Source organism: Phoca vitulina, unplaced genomic scaffold (genome assembly GCF_004348235.1).
Source record: "Phoca vitulina isolate PV1807 unplaced genomic scaffold, GSC_HSeal_1.0 scaffold10, whole genome shotgun sequence".
Classification (NCBI taxonomy): Eukaryota; Metazoa; Chordata; class Mammalia; order Carnivora; family Phocidae; genus Phoca; species Phoca vitulina.
The window spans coordinates 32,278,121-32,303,773 of record NW_022589713.1 but is presented as its reverse complement, the minus strand read 5'-3'; the positions used below and the strand labels follow the sequence as shown (position 1 = coordinate 32,303,773).

The following is a 25,653-nucleotide window of genomic DNA, read 5'->3' as shown; positions in this document are numbered from 1 at the left end:
TTATAATGACCTAATAATGAACAATATGTGTCCAACATCAGTCACCTGAGGCCTCCTTATGACATCCATCTCTCTTTACTTTGTGTTGTTATAGTTCATCTGGTATAGTAAAATAAATTTGTCATACTAATTTTGAATACTGTATCTAAGATTGAATTACAGTGGTATCTACAGTGCCTACCCAGTGCTTTGTTGGTGATAAACCATAAGTTAACATATTTTTAAAATTAGGAGCCAATGTGAATGTGAGATACACATAGGAAGTATTCTACTTCCAGAGGAAAATTGTATCTGGTTACGTGACAACTCAATCACCGTTTGTTTTAGAGTAACAAACCCCCCTGGGGTAAATATGGTCTCTGGCTTGTTTGTTTACTGCTCATGAGCTAAGCATGGTTTTTAACATTTTTTAAAGCTTTAAATACAACAAACAAATAGAAACAAAAAAAGGGAGAGAAGAATATGAAACAGAAACTGTATGTGGCCCACAGAGCCTAAAATATTTACTATCTAGCTTTTATGGAAACTATTTTTCTTTTTTTCTTTTTTAGAGAGAGAGTCAGGGGGTGGGGCAGGGAGGCTGGGGCAGAGGAAGAAGGAGAGAGAATCTAAAGCAGACTCCATTCCCGGAACCATCTCATGACCCTGAGATCCTGACCTGAGCCAAAACCAAGAGTCAGACTTTTAACTGACTGAGCCACCCAGGCACCCCTGGAAAATATTTTTCAACTCCTGTCTCAGATTACCAAGCCAAACTGTGACATTATTATAATTTATCAATTATTATGTTATTTGACTAGTTTCCTGTAATTATATCTATTCCTTGAGAAATGTCCTTTCCATGTGAAAGGAACTTTCTGAAAAGAATGTGATTTATAAGCTTTCACAAATTAACGTATGTTTTATTCATCAGAAGCTAAAAAAGATTTTAGTTAGCATTTTACTACCTCCAAATAAATGCACTCTAATCATTATGTTTAAACAGTCTTTCATTGCTTCCAAATTAACACATTTTGTTATTTTCACTTTAGCTAATGTAATTAATTGGGATGTGCATCTTAGCCCAGTATCTTCCAATTAAATATTAGTGATTTCTTCTCAGAGAGGCTATAAGTAAGAGAACAAGTGAATGCTTTTAGTTTAGATAGTTATATACTAACTATAGCTACACTTTTAGCTTTGCTCTAATTTTACTTTTCTAATTATAAAAAGAAAACAAGCATTATACATTACTTAAACCTAAGATGTGCTTTCATTTGCCTTCACATTTTCTCACCTAAATCATCTTTATATTGACATTAGAAATGGCCTTTTTGACTTATTTAAAATAGTCACTTGAAAGAGAAGTATATTAAGGCTGATTTGTTTAATGATGTGGGAATAAAGCCTGACATTTTAGAGACTTATTAGTTCCAAGAAAACAGACTCTCGTAAGTGAAACATCACTAATGTGTTTCCAAAAGGTCAACAGTTTATTACCTTATAACAGGTGGATCAGAGCCACTTGATCTGGGCTAATCAATTTCTTTTTTCCTTCAATCTTCTTGATTTAAAAATCATTACAGGAAGATATATGCATATAGAAATGTAGCAAGATGGCATGAAAAGATAGCATAGTTTTGTTGTTTTTGTCCTTTTGTGGAGCAGGAATTGATAGATGGTTAGAGTGAAGACTGAGCTGTGGTGAGCAGGTGGGATGATGCTGTATTTGATGGTCCATTGTCTTCTACCCATCTTGTCATCTTCTTCCTTTGTGTTTTGCAGTCCACTGGGAATAACTGAACAAGAGACTGTCGGGTCTTTTTTTGTATTTGCAATTGAAAATACAAGTTTTTGGAGGAGAAAGCTACATATTGTTTTGCTGCTAAAATACTTCTCTATTGCCACAGTATCTTAGGGAATTACCATTTGTGCAGCAGTAATCACCTCATATCTAAAAGAGTATTTGCAGGGCAGAGAAAATTGGAGAATTATAAATGGAACATTGCTTAGGTATGTGTTGCCAGAGCCAGGAGTCATTTGGTTGAATTAAAAACAGTCAAACTAGATTTAGAAAGGAAAGAGGAGATGAAGGAATTTGCTGGAAGAATATAGAGTGATCTTATAGACTCTAGTACAAGAAATTCAGTCATGTCCCTATAAAAGTGGGCCCAAGAAATACATGACTCAGGAACCACTGTAACACTTCTTGCCCACTCCCACTCTCTGCACCACTGTCTTCCATTACCCTCTGTTTTTCTACCCTTTCTCCTGATCTTTCCTGCTGCTGCTTTCTGCCTGGAAGCAGCATTCTCCTTTCTCTACAGATTTAATTTCTTGGTATCAAATACAGGAAGAACATACACAGTTGTTCCTTCTACTCTGTATCTCCTCCTAGTTCAACCATCCAAATGAAACTCTAAGTCTACTCTCTGAATCTAGATTCCAAATGCTAACGTGAGAGAATGAGATTGTCCTTGTTTGAGCCAGTTGCCCATTTGTGACAGGAATGAACTGCAATCTCTGGGGTGAAGTTACATGATCCACTGACTGCCAGAAAGTCCAGGGAACCAGATTATCTGAAGAGTTGAAAGACTATGGTGAGAAGAGTGGCTACTGACATTTACATATTCAAGACATTTATTTCGGGCGCCTGCATGGCTCAGTTGAGCATCTCCCTTCGGCTCAGGCCATGATCTCAGGGTCCTGGGATGGAGCCCGACATTGGGCTCCCTGCTCAATGGGGAGTCTGCTTCTCCCTCTGCCCCTCCTCCATGCTTGTGCTCTCTCTCTCTCAAATAAATAAATAAAACCTTAAAAAAAAGACATTTATTTGGTTTTCCAGTCATTCTGAACATTGAAGAATATTGATTCATTCACCAAATGCTTTATTGAGCATCTGGTATATGCTTGAGTTATAACAATGAGTAAGATACAGTCATTTCTTTTAAGGCATTTACAATCTACTGGGATTGACAACTCTGAAAACACTCTACTGAAATCAGTTCTTTAGCTGGGTGTACACAGGGCACCCATGTGAGGAGTTATGGAGGACTCACATGATTTCCTGGGAAAACAGCGAGACATAAGCCACCTATTAAAAGATGTATAGAAGTTAGTCAGATGGAGAAAGTTGGAGAAACTCATACAGGGAGGGATAAATTTTAGGATCTAAGTACATTTGATTAAGATCAATTGTCAAAAAGAACAATTTATCAAAAAGCCAATTCACCAAAGGATCAATTTGGCAAACTTGCCTATTATCAAAACTTATTTTAAGGAATATCATCCTTTTAATACTAATGGATTTAATACATATCAATATGAATATATTATGTTTATGGATATAGTGACTTTTATAATTTTACTGAATTGATCATTTGATGAAATTGATATTTAGTAAATTTATAATTCAGTGCATTGCCTTTCTGTTGTTGGGGAGAAAAATCTTCCTCTGCCCTTCAAAGTCCTTCTAGTTGGACTTAGAATGAAATCCACATGAGACAGATTAACAGGAGAAAGTCAAATTTAATAACATATGTACAGGGAATCCACACAGACATGGGATTCCAAAGACAATGAGCTTATATGAAGCTTATATGAGCTAAGGAGTGGGGTAGGTCTGATGACAGGAAGCGGAGGAAAGCCATTAGCAGGAAGGTGAAAGGAGATGTTTTTGAAAAATAAAGGTTGCTCTATTTTGCAGTTAAGTTTCTTAGGTAAAGGGGAGTCTCTATTAATAATTTCTTCCTGGTAAAAGCTCTCCTTTCCAATGTAAATTTAGTCTCTTGAGGACCAGGAAGAGAGCTTTTCCTGCATCTGCTGGGTTTTGATTACTTTTAATTCAAAATAATGTTCATGCCAAAGTGGCCCATCTTGGGGCAGCCTTCCCTTGGCCCTGGTCATATTGGTCTTTCAAGTGCATAGATCCAGAGTATGAGGGAAAAAGTTCTTCTTACTTATGCCTAGAACATAAAGTATGAACTGGGCAGAGGAAGATGATTTGGGAGGGGGAAAGGAGGAGAGGGGAAAAACAAATTACCTCTTAGTAGGCTTTTCTGTATTGACAAGAGTTAATGTCTAAAAAATATGCATAATAAAAATATGCCAGACACATTATTTATATTTATTTTATATTTACCCATATCCATTTCATTTCAATAGGTTGTAGGCTTCTTGAGATCAAGAAGAGTATTTTTTCTTAAACTAAATCATCTCTGATTTGTTATGGTATTTTAGAATACACACATTTTCTTCTTTTTCAGCTTTATGAGTTCTTTGATCAGTGAATGTATTTTAACTGACTAAGCCTTTATGCTCATTAACATTAAATATAATTAGACTTTACTAATTCCCAGTTCACTTGCGGATGCCTCTGTTCCTTCAGAGATACAAGTATAATACTGTTAGACAAATATCATTATTTTTTTATGCTTTCTGAAATAGAAAAAAAAATTGCCCCTATTACAACATTAGCTACTGAAGATATTAATCAATGTAAAAGAATGACATGGAGTTAATATTTGGAGCTACATCTTATTGATTATTAATGCAGGTCTCAATAAGTGTTAAGCACAGCAAGCAATCACCACTCAGTGACTCCTTTCTTTCACTTCCATAGGATCTTTTCCCAGGTTTTAGCTGATACAAATAGTTTGAAACTAGTCCTTTAGCTTTCTATAGATTTCTCTCCTTCAAAACATTTTGGTACTTAGAGAAATATGATCCAGAATATGACACTTTAAATTGAATGAAATGAATATAATTATGGATAAAGGAGTTCTTAAGGTATCTAGAAATTCAGATCAGAAATTACATATGTCCCATTGCTATGGTAAACAGTTGGTTTTCCAAAGTGAATATTTATGCCTATATCTTCTCAGTGGTAAGGCTGAATTGCCTTATAATGTCCACATGGACCCTTAGTTGACTTTTATGTGTGGGTCTGTACTGTTGCTTGGTTAAGTGAAAGACAAAAAAGAGGAAGAAATGATTGTTCTATTAAAGATTAAATCACCAGTGAACATCACACAAATCATGGTGGTAGTCTCTCTCACTCTCTCAAAAAAAAAAAAAAAAAAGGTGGGGTGCACCTGGCTGGCTCAGTCAGTTAAGTGTCTGACTCCTGATTTCGGGTCAGATCATGATCTCAGTGTTGTGGGATTGAGCCCCTCATTGGACTCTGCACTGAGCATCGAGCCTGCTTGAGATTCTCTCTCTCTCACTCTCACTCTACCCTTTCCTCTACTCACACACTCTTTCTCTCTCTAAAAAATTTTTTAAAAAATAAATAAATAAATCATGATGGTAAGGCAGCAGTAACTTGATGTTTTGCTAGAGTTTTCAAAAATAAATGTAAAGGAATAAAATTATTTCAGGAATACTTCTGATGAATAATCCTGGGGGAAAAAAAAGAATTGCTAGTGCACAAAAAGAAAACATGGTTTCCTTATAGTTCATATTTATATTTTTCATCCTCAAACAAACTTTATTATAAAAATATGCTAATATAAATAACATAGACCAGATGTGGGATAGAGGAATTTAGAAGCATTAATAATGAAATATACACAATAGTTTTACTAAATATGAATGCCTTTGAAGTGTTGGTGTGCTCTACATTTGAATCAGTTCCTATAGTGCTTGCCAGTCTCTTTAATTAGCTTCCACCGGTAAGTTTAACAGTTTATTTCATTTGTATTTATAAGACTAGACAGGAATGGGAGCATTTGTGACAAGTCTATGAGAAGTTTCTGTTTTGTAACTGTAAACTTTTCAAAGGAATGTGTCATATCTGCTCTTCTTGTAACTATCCCAAGATATATATAGCAGAATGTTTTGTTCACAGTGTGCCTTGAGTAAATATTATGTGCTGACCGAATGGATCTGAGAAGCAGGATGCTTTTATGGCCTGTACTTCTCCACTATACTACCATTGTCAATGACTCCAGGTGGCCATATCAAAGACTGAGACACTTAACATTTATAGTCTCATAAAGTGGGGATCACCTTGGAATCTGTAAGTGGAACTATAAACTGGTAACAAACGTTACAAAACTGGCAACAGAGATTCCCCAGGATCTCATTTCGAGGCCATCACATGATTCTCTAGGAGGCTTTTCAGCTTTAAGAACTGTGATTCAACTCTGCTGTCTCCTTGGTTTTGCCAGCTTGTAAATTTTGGAAACTGCTGACCATTACTCATCTGGTGGCTGATAACACCTATCAGAAAGCTGTCATGAACAGTAAGAAGTTTCAAGGACTTAAAGCCTTTGTTGTTTCTTACCTAACTCAAACACACTTTCCTGGGTGGCATCAGGAGATTATGCTACCATTTCTTTGAAAAGTCCTTCCATTTGCTTCTGAGATGAAGGAGACATGGCTGAATCTGAACTCTTCCCCCAGAAGATGTGCTGCCAACTTTTTCCAAAGATCTTTTACCAGATCAGTAGCAGATTCCGGGAAAAATGCTTTCAGTAGAGTTTATCGGTAGGCTCTGCCATCAGCTTTCTTACGGGCTGCATTTGAATTGAGTTAATCCTTCCCTCATACCAGTAAGGTGTCTGTAGTTAACTATTATTGTATAGATTTAAAAAAAATAAAACTTGGAGAGAAGGTAAATAATCAGTCTGAACTTTGGTAGGTCCCCAGCTTGCTGGTCTCAAATCGGGAAGAAAGACTTTTGGTATAAAAGCCACCAAAAGAATATTTAAATAAATTTGGTAAAGACTCATTTATTTTATTTTTTTAAAGATTTTTTTTTTTTTTTGAGAAAGAGAGATCACAATGGGTGGGTAAGGGGCAGAAGGAGAGGGAGAGAGAGAACCTGAAGCCCACTCCATGCTGAGCACTGAGCCTGAGGAGGGGGTGTGGAGCCCTAATGGGGCTTGAACTAATGATCCTGAGATTGGGACCCAAGCTGAAACCAAGAGTCTAACACTTAAATGGGCTGAGCCACTCAGGCGCCCCTGTGAAGAATCATTTTATATCTCAATTCGTCTAACCCACTTTTTTGTTGTTGTTTGTTTTTTCCTATGTAGTAACTGAGTAACTGATTTTCTTTATACTTAAATTCAAAGGAAAACTGCAAAAATAATTCTATGTCGTCAAAATTATCAAATTAAAATGATTTTATATTTCTTTTTTTTAAAGATTTTACTTATTTATTTGAGAGAGAGAGCGAGAGAGTACAAGCAGGGGGAGCAGCAGAGGGAGAAGAAGAAGCAGGCTCCCCGCTAAGCAGGGAGCCTGATGCGGGACTCCATCCCAGCACCCTGGGATCACGACCTGAGCCGAAGGCAGATGCTTAACTAACTGAGCCACCCAGGCGCCCCTGATTTTATATTTCTTTTATCAGGATGACCACTTCTAATTATTCCTTTTTATATATGAGTGAAAACTTTTTATGGCTAGAAGAGTATAAAAATAGTGTTTGGATATTAGTTAAATTTCAAGAATTAAAATGAGAATGAAGCAAAATGTTTATTTTAAACATCTTATTGACTCTATCATACTGCCATGATTAAAGCTGAATAAAAAATGAATTGACTTCCTTAATTTCCTAATCAAACTTATCAATGTAAATTCTCTTAGGGCCGTGTGGTATAATGATCAGGGCATAGATTCTGGATTTTCCAGTTCCCACTGTAACAGATTCTTTTTTTTTTTTTTTTTAAGATTTATTTATTTGAGAGAGAGAGAGTGGGAGAGAGAGAGAGATCATGAGCAGGGGCGGGGGGGTAGAGGAAGAAGCAGACTCCCCACTAAGCAGGGAGCCTGATGTGGGACTCGATCCCAGGACCCTGAGCCGAAGGCAGACGTTTAACTAACTGAGCCACCAAGAAGCTCCCCACTGTAACATATTCTAATTGTATGATCTGGGTGGAACTTTCTGTGACCTCTTTCTACACAGTCTTTACCTATAAAATCAGAAAAATACTAGTATGTACTCTGTAGGGTTTCTTTGATGATTATAAATGCATCAGGGCAGGTAAAGTCTTAAAAGAGTTTCTAGCATATAATAAGTATCTGTAATGTTAAATATTAATAGCTTTTGTTTTTATTTGAGTTTCCATAAAACTCCACATTTTATCCATTTTCCTATTTAAAGTATAATCCATAAAATTCTGCCTATATATCATATATATGCATCTCTTTGTTTAACTATATACTGATTTTCTTCAATTTTTGGCCTTATAGTTAACCATATCTCATTTAAGTCAAAACTCTAGCTTTAAAAAGGTTTTTTATTTTAAGAAATTTACTTATAATTTTTGGCTCAGTGTTCCCATCTGAATAATGAAAATAACAATAAGACATGTCTTCCCGGATGAGTATAGCTTCTCTCCAATAGTCAGAATGTGCATGTGCTTGTTCCCTTCTTCTTTCCCTTCTTCAGTGTACATTATGCACTTTTATAATAATGCCAAATCTGAAGTCAGCAAGTCTAATTCCTTGACTATACAGAACCTGCCAAGTGAAACTTTAAACTTTGAATATTTCCATGGGCTAGCATCTTATTATTTTTCAGGGACAAACACTCCCTTTTTGGATAGCTCTTGCATTCAGCCTGTTGTCAATCATTGTTGTTAATGATGCTGCCTATTTAAATATGCATTGAATAAAACATTCAAATCGTGTTATTTATAACTCATGCATTTCCTTCCACACATTTCCCTGATCTGAGATGTAAAGTGTAATCTACACAGGGCAGACAATTACAGCTTGGTGAAACAAAGGGATAGAAAAGCAGAGGGAAAGCACTTTAGATCATAAAATGACAAAAAGAATGTGGAGATGGGATTGTGGGACTGTGATTTTTTTGTGTGCAGTTAGTTTTGTTATTTTGTTTTTTCAAATCTCAGGATTAAGAGGTTCCAGTTTTTTCAGAAATTGGAGAGAAGCAAGACATGTGAGATCTAGTCAAGGAAGAGTGATATGTGTAATGATCAATAATTCTGAGATGTGTTGAAAAGCAGAAGATAGTGTAAATTTATATTTTTGCAGATGTTAAAGAAGATAATTTATTGAAATGTACAGCAACAAGGAAGTTTCTACTCTGCTTTTCCTTCAATTAATATGTAGCGTAAGGACAATGTAGTAAATTTAGAAACCATTTTGTATTTAAAAGAAATGGTAAAATCTAACTTGAGAAAAGGAAGTTAATGATTGAGTACATTCCCGTAAATGAAGACTGAGGAAAGGTTATTTGTTGAATTGTTTACTTTTATATTAATTGTGTGCTTTATTGCTGGGTTTGTCTGCCATGTATATATTTTACCAATAGTAATACACATATGTGGTCAATTGTTTTACTTTGTGTTAGCATGAAATACAAGAGAGAGAAGCAATATAAAAAGTCTAAAAGGAGATTTTAAGCATGCCAAGACAAAGCTTTGCTTTTGTTGAAACTTTTTTTTTAATTCCCTTGCTTTACAAACACTTGCAATTCAATAATACAACAAAACCTAACTCCTCTCTCATTTTCCATATCTCTTCTCTGAAGGCTTATTTACACAAACAAGGACTCATCAATTATCTCCTATGTATAAAAGACTTAGAACACTCTTTCACAATATGCTTAGTACCAGATCATTAATTATCCTAAAACTATCTCTCACTGAACGTCCTTTCACAAATGAAGCTTAGTATGTCTTTGCTGCAAATATCAGTGGTTGCCTCGACATCATAAATTGAAAGTACTATTGTCCTCTTGCTTCTAAATGTGAAATCAGTAAGTCTCTTTCTTATCTTTAAACTTAATCTTACTTTTTAAATTGACTAGGTGAACTTGTCAAATCAAGATATTAAGAGTTCTTTGTTCATGCTGGTTCTCTTTTGTGTATCTTTGCTTAAATATTCTCATATCTTTAGGATTCTGTACATAATTTCTGTGTCTCTTCCCAAGCATTTTAATCTGGATTATTAAAACATCTTACTTTCCTTTACAAATTGTATAAAAGTACTTCATGAATACATACCTGTTGAGTAGCACCACGTAAATATATAGGGTAAAATATAAAAGTAGGCATCATTTTCTGACTATGACAGAGTAGTTTGTATCAAGCCAATCTTCCCTTTAAACACAGCTGTGAAAGCAACATAAAATCACAACAGAAGGCTGTTTGAAATCTGAACACAGTAAAGAAAGGACTTCTGGAGGCAAGTTTGCAGAGATGAGGAAACCCAAAACAAGTGAGACAGATATTTTAAACAGCTTTTGTTCATCAAGGCCTGTGTCTAATCCTGAACAGCGGAGAGTCATGAGTCCCAGACACAGAACAGAATGAAGGTGCAGAGGCTGAAATTCTAAGGAGTGCTTCTGGCCACAGAGCTGGGACACAAACAGGGAATTCATGGTCTGGAGGGAAACTTGGAGTAGATCCCCCACTTTCATCTGAAGCTCCTGAAGACTTATGCCTTACAAGTAAGGGCCAAAAGTTTGGACTCTCATCTCATTTTCTGATAGAGTCAAGAGGCTCTGCCTCAATTCTAGTTGAAGGCCAGAAGAGAAGTAATCTCTGAGGGAGACATCCATCTTTTGGAGCCCCTATATATTTTTATATGATTTCCCACCATTTAATAAAATTTTTCAAGTATATCAAGAAAAATTACCAAAAACCAAGAGAAAAGGTAGAGCCATAGGCCACAGATTATTCAGATATTGGAGGGATAAAATATAACTGAACTCAATATGTTGACAAAAATAAATGATACATTGTGGAATTTCACCAAAGGACTGGGATCTATAAAACCAAGTCAAACTCAAATTCTATAACTGAAATACATAATTTTTAAGAGCTCAATAGATGGATTCACCAAACATTTGGTCAAAGCTGAAAAGAGGTTTTGTTTTTGTTTTTTAATTGTCATACAACTCAATAGAAACATCTGGAATTAAGCACTGGTACAAAACAAAATTGTAAAAATGAAAAAGCAAGATGGAGATATAGAGTTCACTGAGAAAAGTTCTAATGGTGGAAATATAGTCCCAGAAAGAGAGGAGAGAGAGAGTCTCAAATAGAAATAATACAGATTAGGGGCACCTGGTTGGCTCAGGTGGTTGAGCATCCAACTCTTGGTTTTGGCTCAGGTCATGATCTCAGGGTCCTGAGATCAAGCCCCCATGTAGGGCTCCACGCTCAGTGTGAGGTCTGCTTGTCCCTCTCCCACCGCCCCTCCCCTCCTTAAATAAATGAATAAAATCTTTTAAAAAAAGAAATAATATACATTAAAAGCATTAAATTGCCCATGTTTGGATCATAGCTCTCAAAATGTAAAATATAAAACTATAAAACTTTTAGTAGAAATTATACAACATCTCTATGAACTGGGTTAAAATAAATGTTTTAAAACATGTTACCAGAAGCAGAGTCCATTAAAGAAGAAATTGCTGAATTCTACTTCATGAAAACTTCAAGTCTTTGTTCTGCAAAAGACCTTTTAAGAGAATGAAAAGGCATACTACAGATTGGCAGAAAATATTTGCAAAGCACATATCAACAAACAGTTCTGGCTGCATTTGATATGTGGGCCCAGTGCAAAATGAAAACACAGGTCTCTTGTTCAAAAAGCAGGAAAAAAGTTGCATTAAGTGTACTAAAATAAAACTTGTCCCCATCTTTCATGATTTTTCCCTCAATCTTCATAGTATTTTTTAAAAGACTTTATTTTTTAAACCAAGTTTAAATTCATAGCAAAATTGAGGTGAAGGTACAGAGATTTTCCATATACTCCCTGTTCCCACAAATGCATCCCCCCACTATTACCAGCACCTTCTACCAGAGTGGCACATTGTCTATAATCAGTGAACTTACAATGATACATTGTGATCACCAAAGTCCTTAGTTTACCTTACGGTTCACTCTTAGTTTTGTATATTCTGTGGGTTTGAACAAATGTATAATGACATGTAGCCATCATTATTGTATTATATGGAGTATTTTCAGTGCCCCCAAAGTCCTCTGTGCTCCGTCTAGTCATCCCTTCATTCCCTCTCCAACTCCTGGTAACCACTGATATTTTTCCTGTCTCCATAATTTTGCCTTTATTCCAGAATGTCATATAGTTGGAATCATATAGTATGTAGCTTTCTCAGATTGGATTCTTTCACTTAGTGATATGCACTGAAGGTATTTTCATAGCTTGATAGCTCATTTCTTTTTAGCACTGAATACTATTTTATTTTCTGGATATACCATAGTTTACTTATTTATCTATTTATCTACTGAAAGATATCTTGGTTGTGTCCAAGTTTGGGCAATTATGAATAGAGCTGCTATAAATATCCATGCGCAGATTTTTGTGTGGACATAAGTTTTCAACTCTTTTGAGTAGATTAAATGGCAAGAGTATATTTAGTTTTGTAAAAAACTGTCAAACTCTTCCAAAGTGGCTATACCAGTTTGTATTCGCACCAGCAATGTATGAGAGTCCCGTCCCCGTTGCTCCACATCCTCACCAGCATTTGCTGTTGTCAGTGTTCTGGATTCTGGCCATTCTAATAGGTGCATAGTGAGGTTTCATTGTTGTTTTAATTTGCATTTTCCTGATGACATATGACGTGCAGCTTCTTTTCATATGCTTACTTGTCATGTGTATCTTCTTCTAAGGCCTTTGGCCCATTTTTAAATCAGATTGGGTTCTTACTGTTGAGTTTTAAGAGTTCTTTGTACATGCACACACACACACACATACACATATATTTACATTTATCCATATCCATATATGTGGGTGGATATACATAAAATTATATATATTGGCTCTTTTATTACTTTTACTTATTTAAGCAGTAATTGGAAGATTGCATGTAAACAGTGGCATTACTGATAATTATCAGAATAAGTACTCAGGCTTATTTAGAAAAGGAATTTATGTTTTTGTATATTTTAGATAACATTTATTTCTCATAATTATCTCTTGCAAATATTTTCTTCTAATCTGTAGCTTGTCTTTTCAATTTCCTGACGTGGTCTTTCACAAAGCAGGAGTTTTTAATTTTAGTGAAGTCCCGTTTATCAATTATTTCTTTCATAGATTGTGCCTTTGGTGTCATATCTAAAATCATAAAGCAATTTTCATATATATAAATTGACAGGGATGGCAGAGAGGAGTCTTCTTTTCCAGCTTTCTGGCAAATGACACTTCTAATTCTCTTATCTATGGATGTTAAGTGGGGTAAACTTTTCTCCTTCTTGTGGTTAAAAAAAAATGTTCTCTTTCTTCAGCGCCTGTTGTCCTGGTTTAGCCACCTGGAGCACATTGTATTTGTAAAGGTTCCTCCAGGAGAATGGCCTATTATTAAGTTGATACTCTTGTTTACCAAGGCTGGTCTGCATTCACATATTTTGCTTTGATTATTCATTAGCATTTCTAAGATGATGGAAAGGAAACTATGCTTCCATTAAATAACCACCCTCAGAAGGAAGGAAAAAGAAGCTGCCTGTCTTTGTGGAGGAAGGAGGTGGGCACTGATGGGGCTGATCAGGAAGCTGCTACTCCAGCAAGGTGAGGGGTCAGCAGCTTAACTGGAGAGAAATCCTTTGCATGTATGTATCCTTTATATGGCTGCGATGTAAGATGAATGAGCATTAAAATGGGGTGAGAATCCTCTGTTCTCCTCATATTTATCCCTGCCCCACCGTCATAGTGTTTTTATTTGTTATAATCTCTTGCTCCTTCAGGAACCTACATACTATAACCTGGCAGGGCAGGGCAGGGAAGGCAGTCTCCACTTTTCACAAGGCCACCACCCCAACCTATGACAGAGGGCAACATCCAACAGATTGTAACCCTTCCTGGGTACTTGGATGAGGGATCACTGAATGTGCTATGGCACTAGGAGCCCAGAGTAGGGATGGTCACCAATATTCCCTAACCCAAGATAAATCAGGGTACACATGCCCAACCCTGACTTTGGCCCCCATCAAGATGAGGGAAAAATACATCCCTTCCCCGGCCAACACAAAATTGCTACTGTGGGCCGAGGGTGATGGCAGCTACAATGAGGAGTCAGAGAGGGGAAGGCAGGGCCTGGGCAACACAGAGTTGGGAGTGGACAACCAAGGACTCATTCTTGGGAGGCACAATGGTGACATCTAAGTCAAAGAGCTAAGCACCCACCTCCCTGACATATGCTTCATTTTCCTAATAGAGTTTACTCTATTGTGCCAAACACAAATCCAAGACATAATTAAGAATGTCAAGACAATGACCACAGAACATTAAACTCCAGAAACAGGTCCTTCTGAGTGCGAGGGCTCATGCAACCTCACAGGTTAAATGCCCTTGAAGCTGGACCTGCCAACAAAAGTCTTGTTTCCAGAATAGGTAAATTTATAGTGTGTGTATATTTTTATACTTTAATCTCTAAATTTCTTTTATATAACGCTTTTGTGAGTATGATAAAAAAATTCAGGTTATGAAACTATTGTTAAAAAGATTTAAGAGCGATGAAAATTTTGTGAGTTTTGGTAATTACAACTGAACAATTGTTGAAAGTTAGCACAGCTTGTCCTTGGTGCTGCCCCACCCCCCATCCTCTGCTACAGTGCGCTTATTTTATTTTCATGTTAGAAACAAAATATATTGATTTATGTCTAAGTTGCCTATTATTTGACATCCTTCTTACATAATTGACTACTCCACCTATCTGGTCTTCCACTTAGGGTTGACCTCAAATCTATAGGATTTTTGACAAATAGATTATATTTAGTTAAATTGAGTTTAATATTTTTTATTAGCCTGTAAATAGAGATGACATCTTTTACATTATATGTATATATATTCTGGAAACTCCAGCCAATAGACTTGAACAGACACTTCACCAAAGAAGTGTATATACAGCTTTTTATTTCTTTAATATTACATTCTTGAAAAGATAAAAGTAGTGACAAAGAACAGATCAGTAGTTGCCAGGAGTAACAAGAGTGTGACTACAAAGGGGTAACTAAAGGGAGTTTTGGGAGTGTGAGAGTGTTTTATATGCTGATTATAGCAGTGGTTACACAAATTTTCATAGGTGTTAAAATTAATAAAATTTACACAAATGAATTTCACAAAGAGGTAATTCTAATAAAAACAGAAAGCTCAGAAGGCTAAATGAATATTATCCCCAATACCTGCCACCCCAGTCTTAATCAGTGGTGGAAGAACGGTCTCAGAACTGTTTGTGTCAATTGGCCATTTAAGTTTAATAGTAAAAGACTGGTTAATGATAACAATGCATTGTAAAACCTTCAGAAGGAAAGGAGAATGTTTTGTGGACCATTTGTTTTTTTGTGTGTGTGTGGCAGTTTTAAGTTCTTAGTTTTTAAAATCAGTACTTTTTAATGGAAACAACTTGACCAAAAATCTGTCACAGAATTTTGAGACCCATTAAAACAAAAGTTTAATGAGAAAAACAAAACAAAACAAAAAAAAAACATATAGAGTTGTCCTACCTCCTAATAAAATAAAAATAAAAATATTCATAGCTATGTGTTACCACTTTTCATTTATTTCATTAAGCAAAAATATAATACCTAATGCTAACAAGAGTTCAATGAAATTGACGTTCTCACATCTTCTTCATTGTAGTATAAAAATGGGTATAATCATTTTAAAAGTTATCTAACAATATTGTTGAAAATCTAAGTTGTTCTTACTCTTTGAAGCAGTACTTACATCTTTATGACTATAACTTAAGGAAATTATCCAGAATATATACAAAACAATGTAAATATCTGAAGATTTTTTTATTATAGACTTATTTGTAAAAGTGAAAAAATTACAAAGAGCCTAAATATGTAATGGAATATTGCTCTCATTCACAAGGTTCCTTGGAATGCTGGTCCAAAAGCTTTGTGATAAAAGGATTTGGAGGCCAAATAAATTAGGAAAGTCCTGCATGCTATGTTCTTCATTTGTAAAGTTACAATTAGAATCTATACATTCAAGTTTCTAAGATATCTCTCAAGCAGGAAATAAATATGCTTAACTTTTTTTAACCCAGATTTTCTAAACTAATTTGTCCTTAGATATCTTATTTCCCATGTAATAACTGTTAACATCTTAAATATGAATTTTAGGAAAGGCAGTGTTAGAATAATTACATTAAGATTTTAATGTTTTTCTCTATTTCAAAATTGGTATGATTGTGATACTTTATAATAGAAAAATACATAAAAATGGCTAAGCCCAAATTGCTGTTTTAAATAAGGTCATAATCTATTGGAGAGAGAAAGCCATTTCTGATTAATAAAGGCTCTTTGTGAAAGGGTTATGCTAGCCTTATGAATGAACTTCTAAGTGAGCAAAGTGATAGGAAAATTAATTCTGCCTGGAGGGGAAATGTTGGAAGAAGGCATTAAGTAAATAAAGGACTTCCTCAAAGTGGTTGAGATATAGAATATCCATAAAAAAGTATTAATTTTCTAAGAATTAAAATTTATGTTAACTAATAATTTCTTATGAATGTAGAGGGATATAAACAGTCCTGCCTTATCTGATATTAAACCCTCTCCAGATATATGGAAATATGAACTATAGAGTCATGGTGGAAAAACTTGGGTTTTGGTTTTAAATAGACCTGCATCTAAAACCCAGATTTGTTTCTTGGCCAGGGTACTTAAGCACTCAGTTATGATTTGTTCATAAAAATGACAAAAGCAGAGTTGTTAAAGGATTAGAGAGAATAGTTAAATCTTTAATCTAGTGCCTGGTTCATTAGAGGTATCCCTAAATGGATATCATTATATCATCAACAACTTTAGTAATACTCTTTAAGCTTCAAGTGACCTAAAACCAAATCAAGTACCTGAGCATGAAAAATAACTTGACACTTATAAATAGGAAGATATTGGGTAACTTAAAGAGTGAAAAAAAAAGTCAAGTAAAGCAGGGCTCAAGTTTGAACACTTCTGCTATAATTCTGTTTCCTTTTCTGCTTCTCATTTCTTCATGACTCTACTGAACTTCAGTATTAGTTACCAATATCTGTGTAATAAATTACTCTAAAACTTAGCAGCATAAAACCGTATTTATTACCTCACACATTTTCTGTAGGCTTGGAATTTAAGAGCAGCTTAGCTAGGTGGTTCTGGCTCAGGGTTTCTCATAAGGTTGCAGTCAAGATGTTGGCATGACATCAGTAATGTCTTGAAGGCCTGATGGGGGCTAGAGGATCCACTTACAAGGTGGTTCACACACATGGCTGGGGAGCTGGGGCTTGCTCTTGGTGGGAGACCTCAGTTCCTTACCATAGGTACCTCTTCAAAGGGCTGCTTGAGTGTCCTTAAAATGTGCCAACTGGTTTCCCTGAAAACCAGTGGTGTAAGAGTATGCAGGGCAGAAGCCTAATGATGCTAGAACAGGAGTCACACACCATCATTTTTGCACAGAGCATGATTCCATTGGGAACAACCCTGGAATCTGGCCAGCACAGCTTCATTTTCTCAGGCTGCAATAGGATTTTGTCACTCAGGGGAAGCAGCGGCTGTTAACAGCTAGCACTAGACTCACAGCTTGCAGTGTAGAGAAAATAACCCTCTCAGCGTTAGAACATAAAATCTCACAGAGGGTCTCTGAATGGCCCACTTTTGGGTCATATGTCCTCTTTTGGAACTAGTCACCATGAGTTGCTAGTCCTGGGTCATTCTCCTAAGCCTGAGGCCAGGGACAGGGGACTATGGTTGGTGGGGTGCAAAAGGAGAGGAATGAGTGCAGGCTTTTGGGGGTGGCTGGGTAGAAGAAAATTACTTTTTCAACATTATCATCAAATCAAATTCTATACAGGAGAGAATTCTATAAGGGAAGAATCTTGCTTTATAAAGGGATCTAGAAATCACCACTTTTTAAAGAGATTGGCACTTCAGAATGATTCTATAAGTATCAGTAGTAATATATTTGTTAAATTTTTCTTGTGTTTTTCATAAAGTATAATTCTTAGAAAGCTCGTGTTACTAATGTCTGGGTCATTTTATTCCCCCACTGAAATATTTTAAACTGTGTCTTTTTTTTTTTTTAAGATTTTTTTTTTTATTTGAGAGAGAGAGAAAGAGAAAGCACAGAGGGAGAATGAGAGGGAGAAGCAGACACCCCACTGAGCAGAGAGCCTGATGCGGGGCTCAATCGCAGGACCCTGAGACCTGAGCCGAAGGCAGACGCTTAACTGACTGAGCCACCCAGGTGCCCCTAAACTATAGTCTTTATTTTAATTATATTTCCTTAGACTATGCATCAAAAGTATTTATTCATTAATTGCTATTTTGCAAGTACTACACATTTTACTGGTGTCTCAATTTTTTGAAAAAAATGACTATCAGCTTAAAGAATTAAAAACTATAGAGAGCGGTATAAAACAAAAGTTCATATTCTGTCATAATATCTTCCAGCTAGAATTAACTCTAGAAGAAAAGTATGCTCTGGAGACATCTGTAAGTGATCACAGTAAGAAAAAAAGTCCTAAGAAGTCAGTATAATACATTATTTAAAAATATATTTAATGCAACCAATAATAATTACCTAACCCAATTAACAATATAGAAAATGATTTCTGTTATATACTGCCTGTGTTTATAAAGAAAATAGAATGCTATGCTTAATTTAATTCACTGTTAAATCAATAATTAAAATAATTATTGCCAATTTCACTAAAATTGGGCATATTTCTTTTTTTAAGATTTATTTATTGTTAGAGAGAGAAAGCAGGGAGAGGGGCAGTGGAGAGGAAGAGAGTGAATCTCAAGCAGATTCCCTGCTGAGCGCAGAGCCCTAGCCAAGCTAGATCCAAGGACCTTGAGGTCATGACCTGAGCCCAAATCAAGAGTCAGATGTTTAACTGACTGAGCCACCCAGGTGCCCCCAAATTGGGCATGTTTCTTATAGATGAAAAACAAGTCATGTAATCTGAAAGGAAAAAAACTTGTTTGAATATGAATTTTTGCTATTTTTAAACATTTTTTGTAGATTTTAGAATTTCATAGATTATCCTTTGTAAATAGTCATTGTAAAATAATAGGTCATGTTCTTGTTATTTTTAACATAGCTGAATTCCACCCAAAATCACAAGAATGGAAAGCTATCTATATATAGGAAAAAAAGCCCCATGTCTATGTCCTATTACTCATTATTTCTAATGGATGGATGTGTTTAAAGGATTGCAATTTTATGAAGGAATGCTAGAGAAGCATGAGGTAATTCATAGAGATCAGTTTTATACGTATCAATATTTAGTTTTACCTCAATACCAAGTGACTTCAGATAGTTCTTGCGAACTTGTTCCATATTTCTAGGTTACTATTTATATAACCTTGATCGTTTAAAACCCATGAAAAATTGATTTATGAACTTGTAGCTGCTAGACATTATGCTCAGTGACCATAGTAAAATCCTTAACACATGTATTTGGAGAAATTACCTCTAGTCATTTCAAAAAGAACTTTTCACTAATTTGAAATGAAAGCAAGGTTACCAATATAAGAATTAAAAAAATACTTTTGTGGGGCGCCTGGGTGGCTCAGTTGGTTAAGCGGCTGCCTTCGGCTCAGGTCATGATCCCAGGGTCCTGGGATCGAGCCCCACTCGGGCTCCCTGCTCTGCAGGAAACCTGCTTCTCCGTCTCCCTCTGCCTGCCTTTCTGCTTACTTGTGCTCTCTATCTCTCTGTCAAATAAATAAATAAAGTCTTTAAAAAAAATACCTTTGTAAAGAACTATCCTCAAAAAATCTATTTGCTACATTCCTTAAATGCAACTATCATCACAGAGGGCACAAGCCAGAATAAAATTAATACATGCTGTGGAATCTGAGCCCAGGAGATATGTCAAAACATGGACAGAATGTCAGTCTGAACTTCAAATTTCCTGTCTTGTAGATTTGCTTCTCAACTTTGACTGTATTTGAATATTATCAATATATTTGCCCACAAGTAATTGTTTTAGAAATTACTCCTCAGCAACAATATAAAGTCTCAAACTGTGATGGCAGCACTTGCCAAGAACACTGTTTTTATTGCTTCATTACACCCACTGGGCCATTTTTATTGTTGAATATAATGGGTAAGTGTTCATTTTCCAAACAATGCAAGCACATCAGGGCAAAAGTACGTTAGACTTAGTAAAGAATAACAGATGGCATATGATGGTTAGCATATACATAGCTCTGTAAGTAGAGCTCACTTTCTAGGATGTCCTATTATCATTTGGAAGATAGTGTTTGCTTAATGAACAATGGGACACTTTCACCGGGATACAAGGCGATATAGAATCCTCTTCTTAGGTCCCCTGTCTGTTAACGGCTGCTTTTGTAGATGCCAGGCAAAACAATTTTGAGTTATTTAAATTTGACTTATTGTCCTCCCCTGAAGAGAAACATGCAAGACAAATCTAAAAATGTGAGGTTTCTGGTGGTGAGGAGAAGAAAAATTTATATTCCCGTGACATCTTTTTTTAGATAATGTGAACCAGTTTATTCAGGTCTACAAACTCACCTAAATTTACCCAGTATCCTCACAACTCCCTCCCTTCCTTTTTGGGTTTCCCTGCTTCTGATTCAAATCTCTCCTTTGTTATTACTTTTCCCTTTAAACAGAAGTTTGAAGACTGTGAATTGGCACAGGTCTGTGAAATTAAATGTTACTAAGAATATGTAAATATCTAAATATTCCTCATGAGAGGAAATGTGTTTCTTTCTGATTTCAGTACTTCATTCTTCCTACAAAATGAATTAAACATTTATGTCGTATTTAAAAAGTATACTCGTGTGTGTACGTATAGAGAAAGAGAGAACGAAAGAAATGAGTCACTCTTTTCAAAGTTAATTTCGTATTTTAAGAGAATTTTTGTAAATTTTGGTCTTAAATACTTTTAAACCACTCAGAGTGCCCCATTAGTTAGCATGAGCATGAGAAATAAATATGTATTACCAGTTAATTGAAAAACATATGTTGTTGATGAGTGCTTAGCCATCTTATTTTAATAGATCTCAATTAAATAAATGACTGCAGTGTATTCAGATGACAAGATGCCAGTTAAAAGTTGCTGCTAGGAAAAGGTACTGAACCAAGAAATGGATAGATTTCAGTAAAGAACAGCCCTATATTTTGTTAAAAATTTGCACAAAGAATTTGCCTTTTCGTGTGTGAGGGGATTTTAGATTGTACATGCTCCTTATTTGCTACAATCTAGATGGAAGACATCATTAGGCGCTGGCTCTAGAACCAGAGACTGAGCTCAAAGTCCAGCTCTGCTACTTAGTGCCTCTGTTTTCTCATCTATAAATTTGGATTAATTATAGGATACAGTATAACCCTCATTGGCGATGTTTTAAGAATTAAATGAACTAATATTTATAAAGTGTTTCATCAATGTATGGCATCTAGAAGAAAAGTGTTTCTAAATTGTTAGGTTTTTTTTTTTTTTAAAAAAACACTTAAAAAGCCCTGACTTTTTCATTAGTGTTGTAAAATATGAATTGTGAACACACTTCAAATATGGTATTGGTGCCAATTACTCTGAACATTGGTCTTAAACAAGTCTATTTTTTGAACACTGAGGTGTAGTGCATCCAGCAGGAGCATGAAATGAAATAAGACACCAGGATTTCAGAAGGAATGGACTTCATGGGATCAAAACATATCAGCTTCCTATGATCAGCTCATTCTCCCCTTATACACATCTCCCCTGGATACACAAAAGGAAAGATCAAAGTCAAAAGGTTGTTGTTGGTCACATAATCAGGACAGGTAGAATTAAAGGATCTAAGAGTTTTGTGGTATCAAGACAGTGAAACCTGCAATAACTCTCACAACAGATATGGTCGTACCAAAAGCCAGTTCTTTTCTTCAGGCATGGTCTCCTCCCGACAGTGCCTTACTAGATCCACGTGACCCTTGTCTCTCTGACTCTTTCACATGCTTTCCTTGTTGACAATCCCTTAAAGTCAGTATTTCCTCATAAATCTGGATGCCTTTGTTCAAGTTATTTTAAGTTGCCTCTGGATTGGTGCTGGCCTGGGAGCATTTTACTTCATGGTAACTTTGCAGATCTCTTTTCTAACCCATAATGTATCTATTTCAAAGGTTAATTCTTCAGATACTTTTCTTAATTTCAAGTTCCTGAAGAAGCCTCACTTTTTAACTGCAGTGTATATTGAGTAAACTTGCTTAATTAAGCGATTGGAATGTAAAACTAAGTTGAATTTTGAAATAGTTAGAAGTGTGACCTTTTGTCCAGGGATGTCTCAATTTAGGCCTATTCCAGTTTGGCAAAGTATTATTATTAAGAGTTGCATTAAAATAAGCTAGCAGGAGTTTAGTACAAATATATTCTATCATGCCAACTTTCCACCATTGTCCTGTCTTTGATCTGAGAGTTAAGAGGGTTCTTAGGTTAACAGGTCATTAGGTCGAGAAAACAATCATTGACAAATTCTCTTTCTTTCCTGGACATATTTCAGACACAATGTAACTGACATCTACCTTACCAGGGTGTTTTTCCAGGTGGGACAGGAATCCTTAAAAAAAAAAAAAAAGAAAGAAAAGAAAAAAAGGAAAAATATTATGAGTGCTGAATGGTTTGCAACATATTTGAATATTTGTGAATTGTTTTGAGGAAAAAAAATGTCACTTATGCATGCTTTTTGCACATAAAATTGTAGTTTAGTTTGCACTAAGGCTGCAATAAAAGTTGTTTTACTGATAAGCATCATTGAGTTAGAAATGAATGTGAGACTGAGAATACTATGTCTAAACATTTATCTATTATGGTGTTTCATTTGGCTAAAATGTTCTCTTAGTGTTCTATTTCTTTTCCAGTCCAGTGTTGCTCAATACCTTCATTCCCCCAAATTTACAATTTTAAAGTTTCCATGGCCTTATCCATTTTCATCACTGGCACTTTGGATCAGATAAAGTAGCCCACTCTCTCATTTGGTAAATTACATTTATAATGAACTGAAGTTGATAGTAAATAATATTCAATGTACAGCAACATATCTGCTGATTTCAGCATTTCTGAAAAGAAAGCCATCTTTATTTAAAACATTTTAATTTAAATATAACTCAAAAGATAGGATTAAAAAAAGGATTTTTTTTTCTATTTAATAGCCACATAGCACTACCATAAATTTAAAAATTAGAGGTATATGACATGACAAATCTATAAAACCTTGAGTGGTGAGGGACTTCTTGGCAACCTATGCTCTTGCCCATTCTTGACTCTTGGGCTACCAAGATTTTGCTTGAGTAGTTTAATTCTGAGAGGTATCAATCAAAAGCAATAGTCTTTTTTTCTTTTTTGAAATTTAAAAAAAAATTGAGTATAGTTGACACACAATATTACATTAGTTTCAGGTGTACAACATAGTGACTTGACAAGTTTATACATTATGCTGTGCTCATCCCAAGTGTAGCTACCGTCTGTCACCATACAATGCTATTAAATTATCACTGACTATATTCCTCATGCTGTGCCTTTTATTTCCATGATGTATTCATTCCATAAGTGGAAGCCTGTATCTTCTATTTCCTTTCACCCATTTTGCCCATCCCTGTCTGGAACCCACCAGTTTGTTCTTTGTATTTATAGGTCTGATTCTGCTTTTTGTTTGTTTATTCATTTATTTTTTTAGATTTTACATATAAGTGAAATCATATGGTATTAGGCTTTGTCAATCTGACTTATTTCACTTAACATAATATCTTTAGGACCACCCATGTTGTCCCAAATGGCACAATCTTATCCTTTATGGCTGTGAAATATTCCATTGTGTATATATACTATATTTTCCTTATCCATTCATCTATTGTAAATGCTTAGGTTGCTTCCATGTTTTGGCTATTGTAAATAATGCTGCAATAAACATAGGGTTGCATATATCTTTTTTAGTTTGTATTTTCTTTTTTCTGGGTAAATACTCAGAAATTTTAATTCTTTGAGGAAACTCCATACTGTTTTCTGGAGTGGCTGTACCAATGCATTCCCACCAACAGTGCATGAGGGTTCCTTTTCCTCCACATCCTCACCAACATGTGTTTCTTTTCTTCCTGATTTTAGCTATTCCAATATGTGTGAGGTGATATTTCATTCTGGTTTTGATTTGCATTTTCCTGATGATGAGTGATGTTGAACATATTTTCATGTGTCTGTTGGCGATCTGTATGTTTTTGGAAAAATGTCTGTTCCAGTCCTGTGCCCATTTTTTAATCAGATTGTTTGTTTTTTTGTTGTTAAGTTGAACAAGGTCTTTATTTTATTCGGATATTAACCCCTTATTGGATATATCATTTGCAAGACATTGCATGTCTTCCCCCATTCAGTAGGTTGTCTTTTTGTGTTGTTGATGGTTTCCTTTGCTGTGCAAAAGGAAAAGCAGTAGTCTTAACAACTAATCAATCAATTAAAAGCAGTAGTTTTATCAATTAATCAATTAATATATAACATACATTGCTCAAGATTTGAAATCTGGCACAATTAGAGGAAAATTAATGGAGAAAATATATGTGAAAATCATTTATCAACTCTTGAAGTCCAACAAATACCAGATTAAAAAATTTATTCTAAAGGCAAAACACAATGTTGCAGTGAGGTCAATAATGGAAACATGAGTATGAGTTTAAAATATCACTTTCCCAAACTGGGCTACATTTGGTAGCATTAGAAGGAAACAGAGATCATTTGTCCACCTCTTTCACAAATGTGGAAACAGAGCCAGAGGGGTGAAGGATTTTCTGGAAACCACACACCTGAAAAATATTAGGATAAGTATACTTTGATAAGCCTTGCTCTTTATACTATGAATTCATGCTCAGAGCTCGTTAAAGTGATCTTTGGGGTCACTAGAGAATTAGAATTGATATTTAGGTAAAATCCAGGTATTGACATAGTGAAACTTGTGGTTTTGTATCCCGTATCTCTCGAATAAACCTTAACCTAAATAAAAATTAGAACTTTCTTTTTTTAATTAACTTTTTCTGGATTATAAAAGTAGAATAACAAAAACATGAAATATGTATATTGTTGAAAATTGAATTAAAGAAAAAACTCAAGCTACAAAGAAAGTGAAAAAAAATCACTAATTGCTCTGAGACCCAATATTTTGCTAAATCCCATTTCAATTAAAAAGCAACATTGAAAGGGGGAATTATAATTTATTTGCCTATCAAAAATTTTTTTAAGATTTTATTTATTTGTTATATATGGAGAGAGAGACAGAGAGAGCACGAGCTAAGGGAGGGTTAGAGGTAGAGGGAGAAGCTGATTTCCCGCTGAGCAGGGAGCCAGATGCAGGGCTTGATCCCAGGACCTCAGGATCATGACCTGAGCCAAAGGCAGACGCTTAACTGATTGAGCCACCCAGGTGCCCTGCCTACTAAAGATTTTTTAATGAAAAAATATGTATTAATGGTGGGATATAATACACTTTTATAAGAAACTTCATTTCTTGAAGAATCTTAGTGAAATTTTTCATTCTCTGGAGATCAGAGCATTTGAAAAGAGCAGAACCCATCATTTTATCTTTAAAAGGTTTTAATTTTAACTACCCTAGATGGATAAAAGTCTATTAAAAAACAAAAAGAGGGCGCCTGGGTGGCTCAGTTGGTTAAGCGACTGCCTTCGGCTCAGGTCATGATCCTGGAGTCCCGGGATCGAGTCCCACATCGGGCTCCCTGCTCGGCAGGGAGTCTGCTTCTCCCTCT

At 35.4% G+C, this 25,653-nt stretch overlaps 1 protein-coding gene across 2 annotated transcripts in view; it reads left to right on the top strand.

Annotated features, from left to right (window-relative positions):
- Window positions 1–25,653, top strand: part of ZNF385D (zinc finger protein 385D) — an 886,773-nt gene that overhangs the window by 179,644 nt on the left and 681,476 nt on the right. The window contains exon 1 of one of the 2 annotated variants that reach the window (XM_032408787.1): window positions 13,364–13,485. The exons of the other annotated variant lie outside the window; for it this stretch is intronic. Coding sequence (XP_032264678.1) covers window positions 13,452–13,485 — 34 coding nt within the window. The 5' untranslated portion in view covers window positions 13,364–13,451. Of the gene's footprint in view, window positions 1–13,363; window positions 13,486–25,653 lie in introns of those variants that run through there. 2 annotated transcript variants of the gene reach the window in all.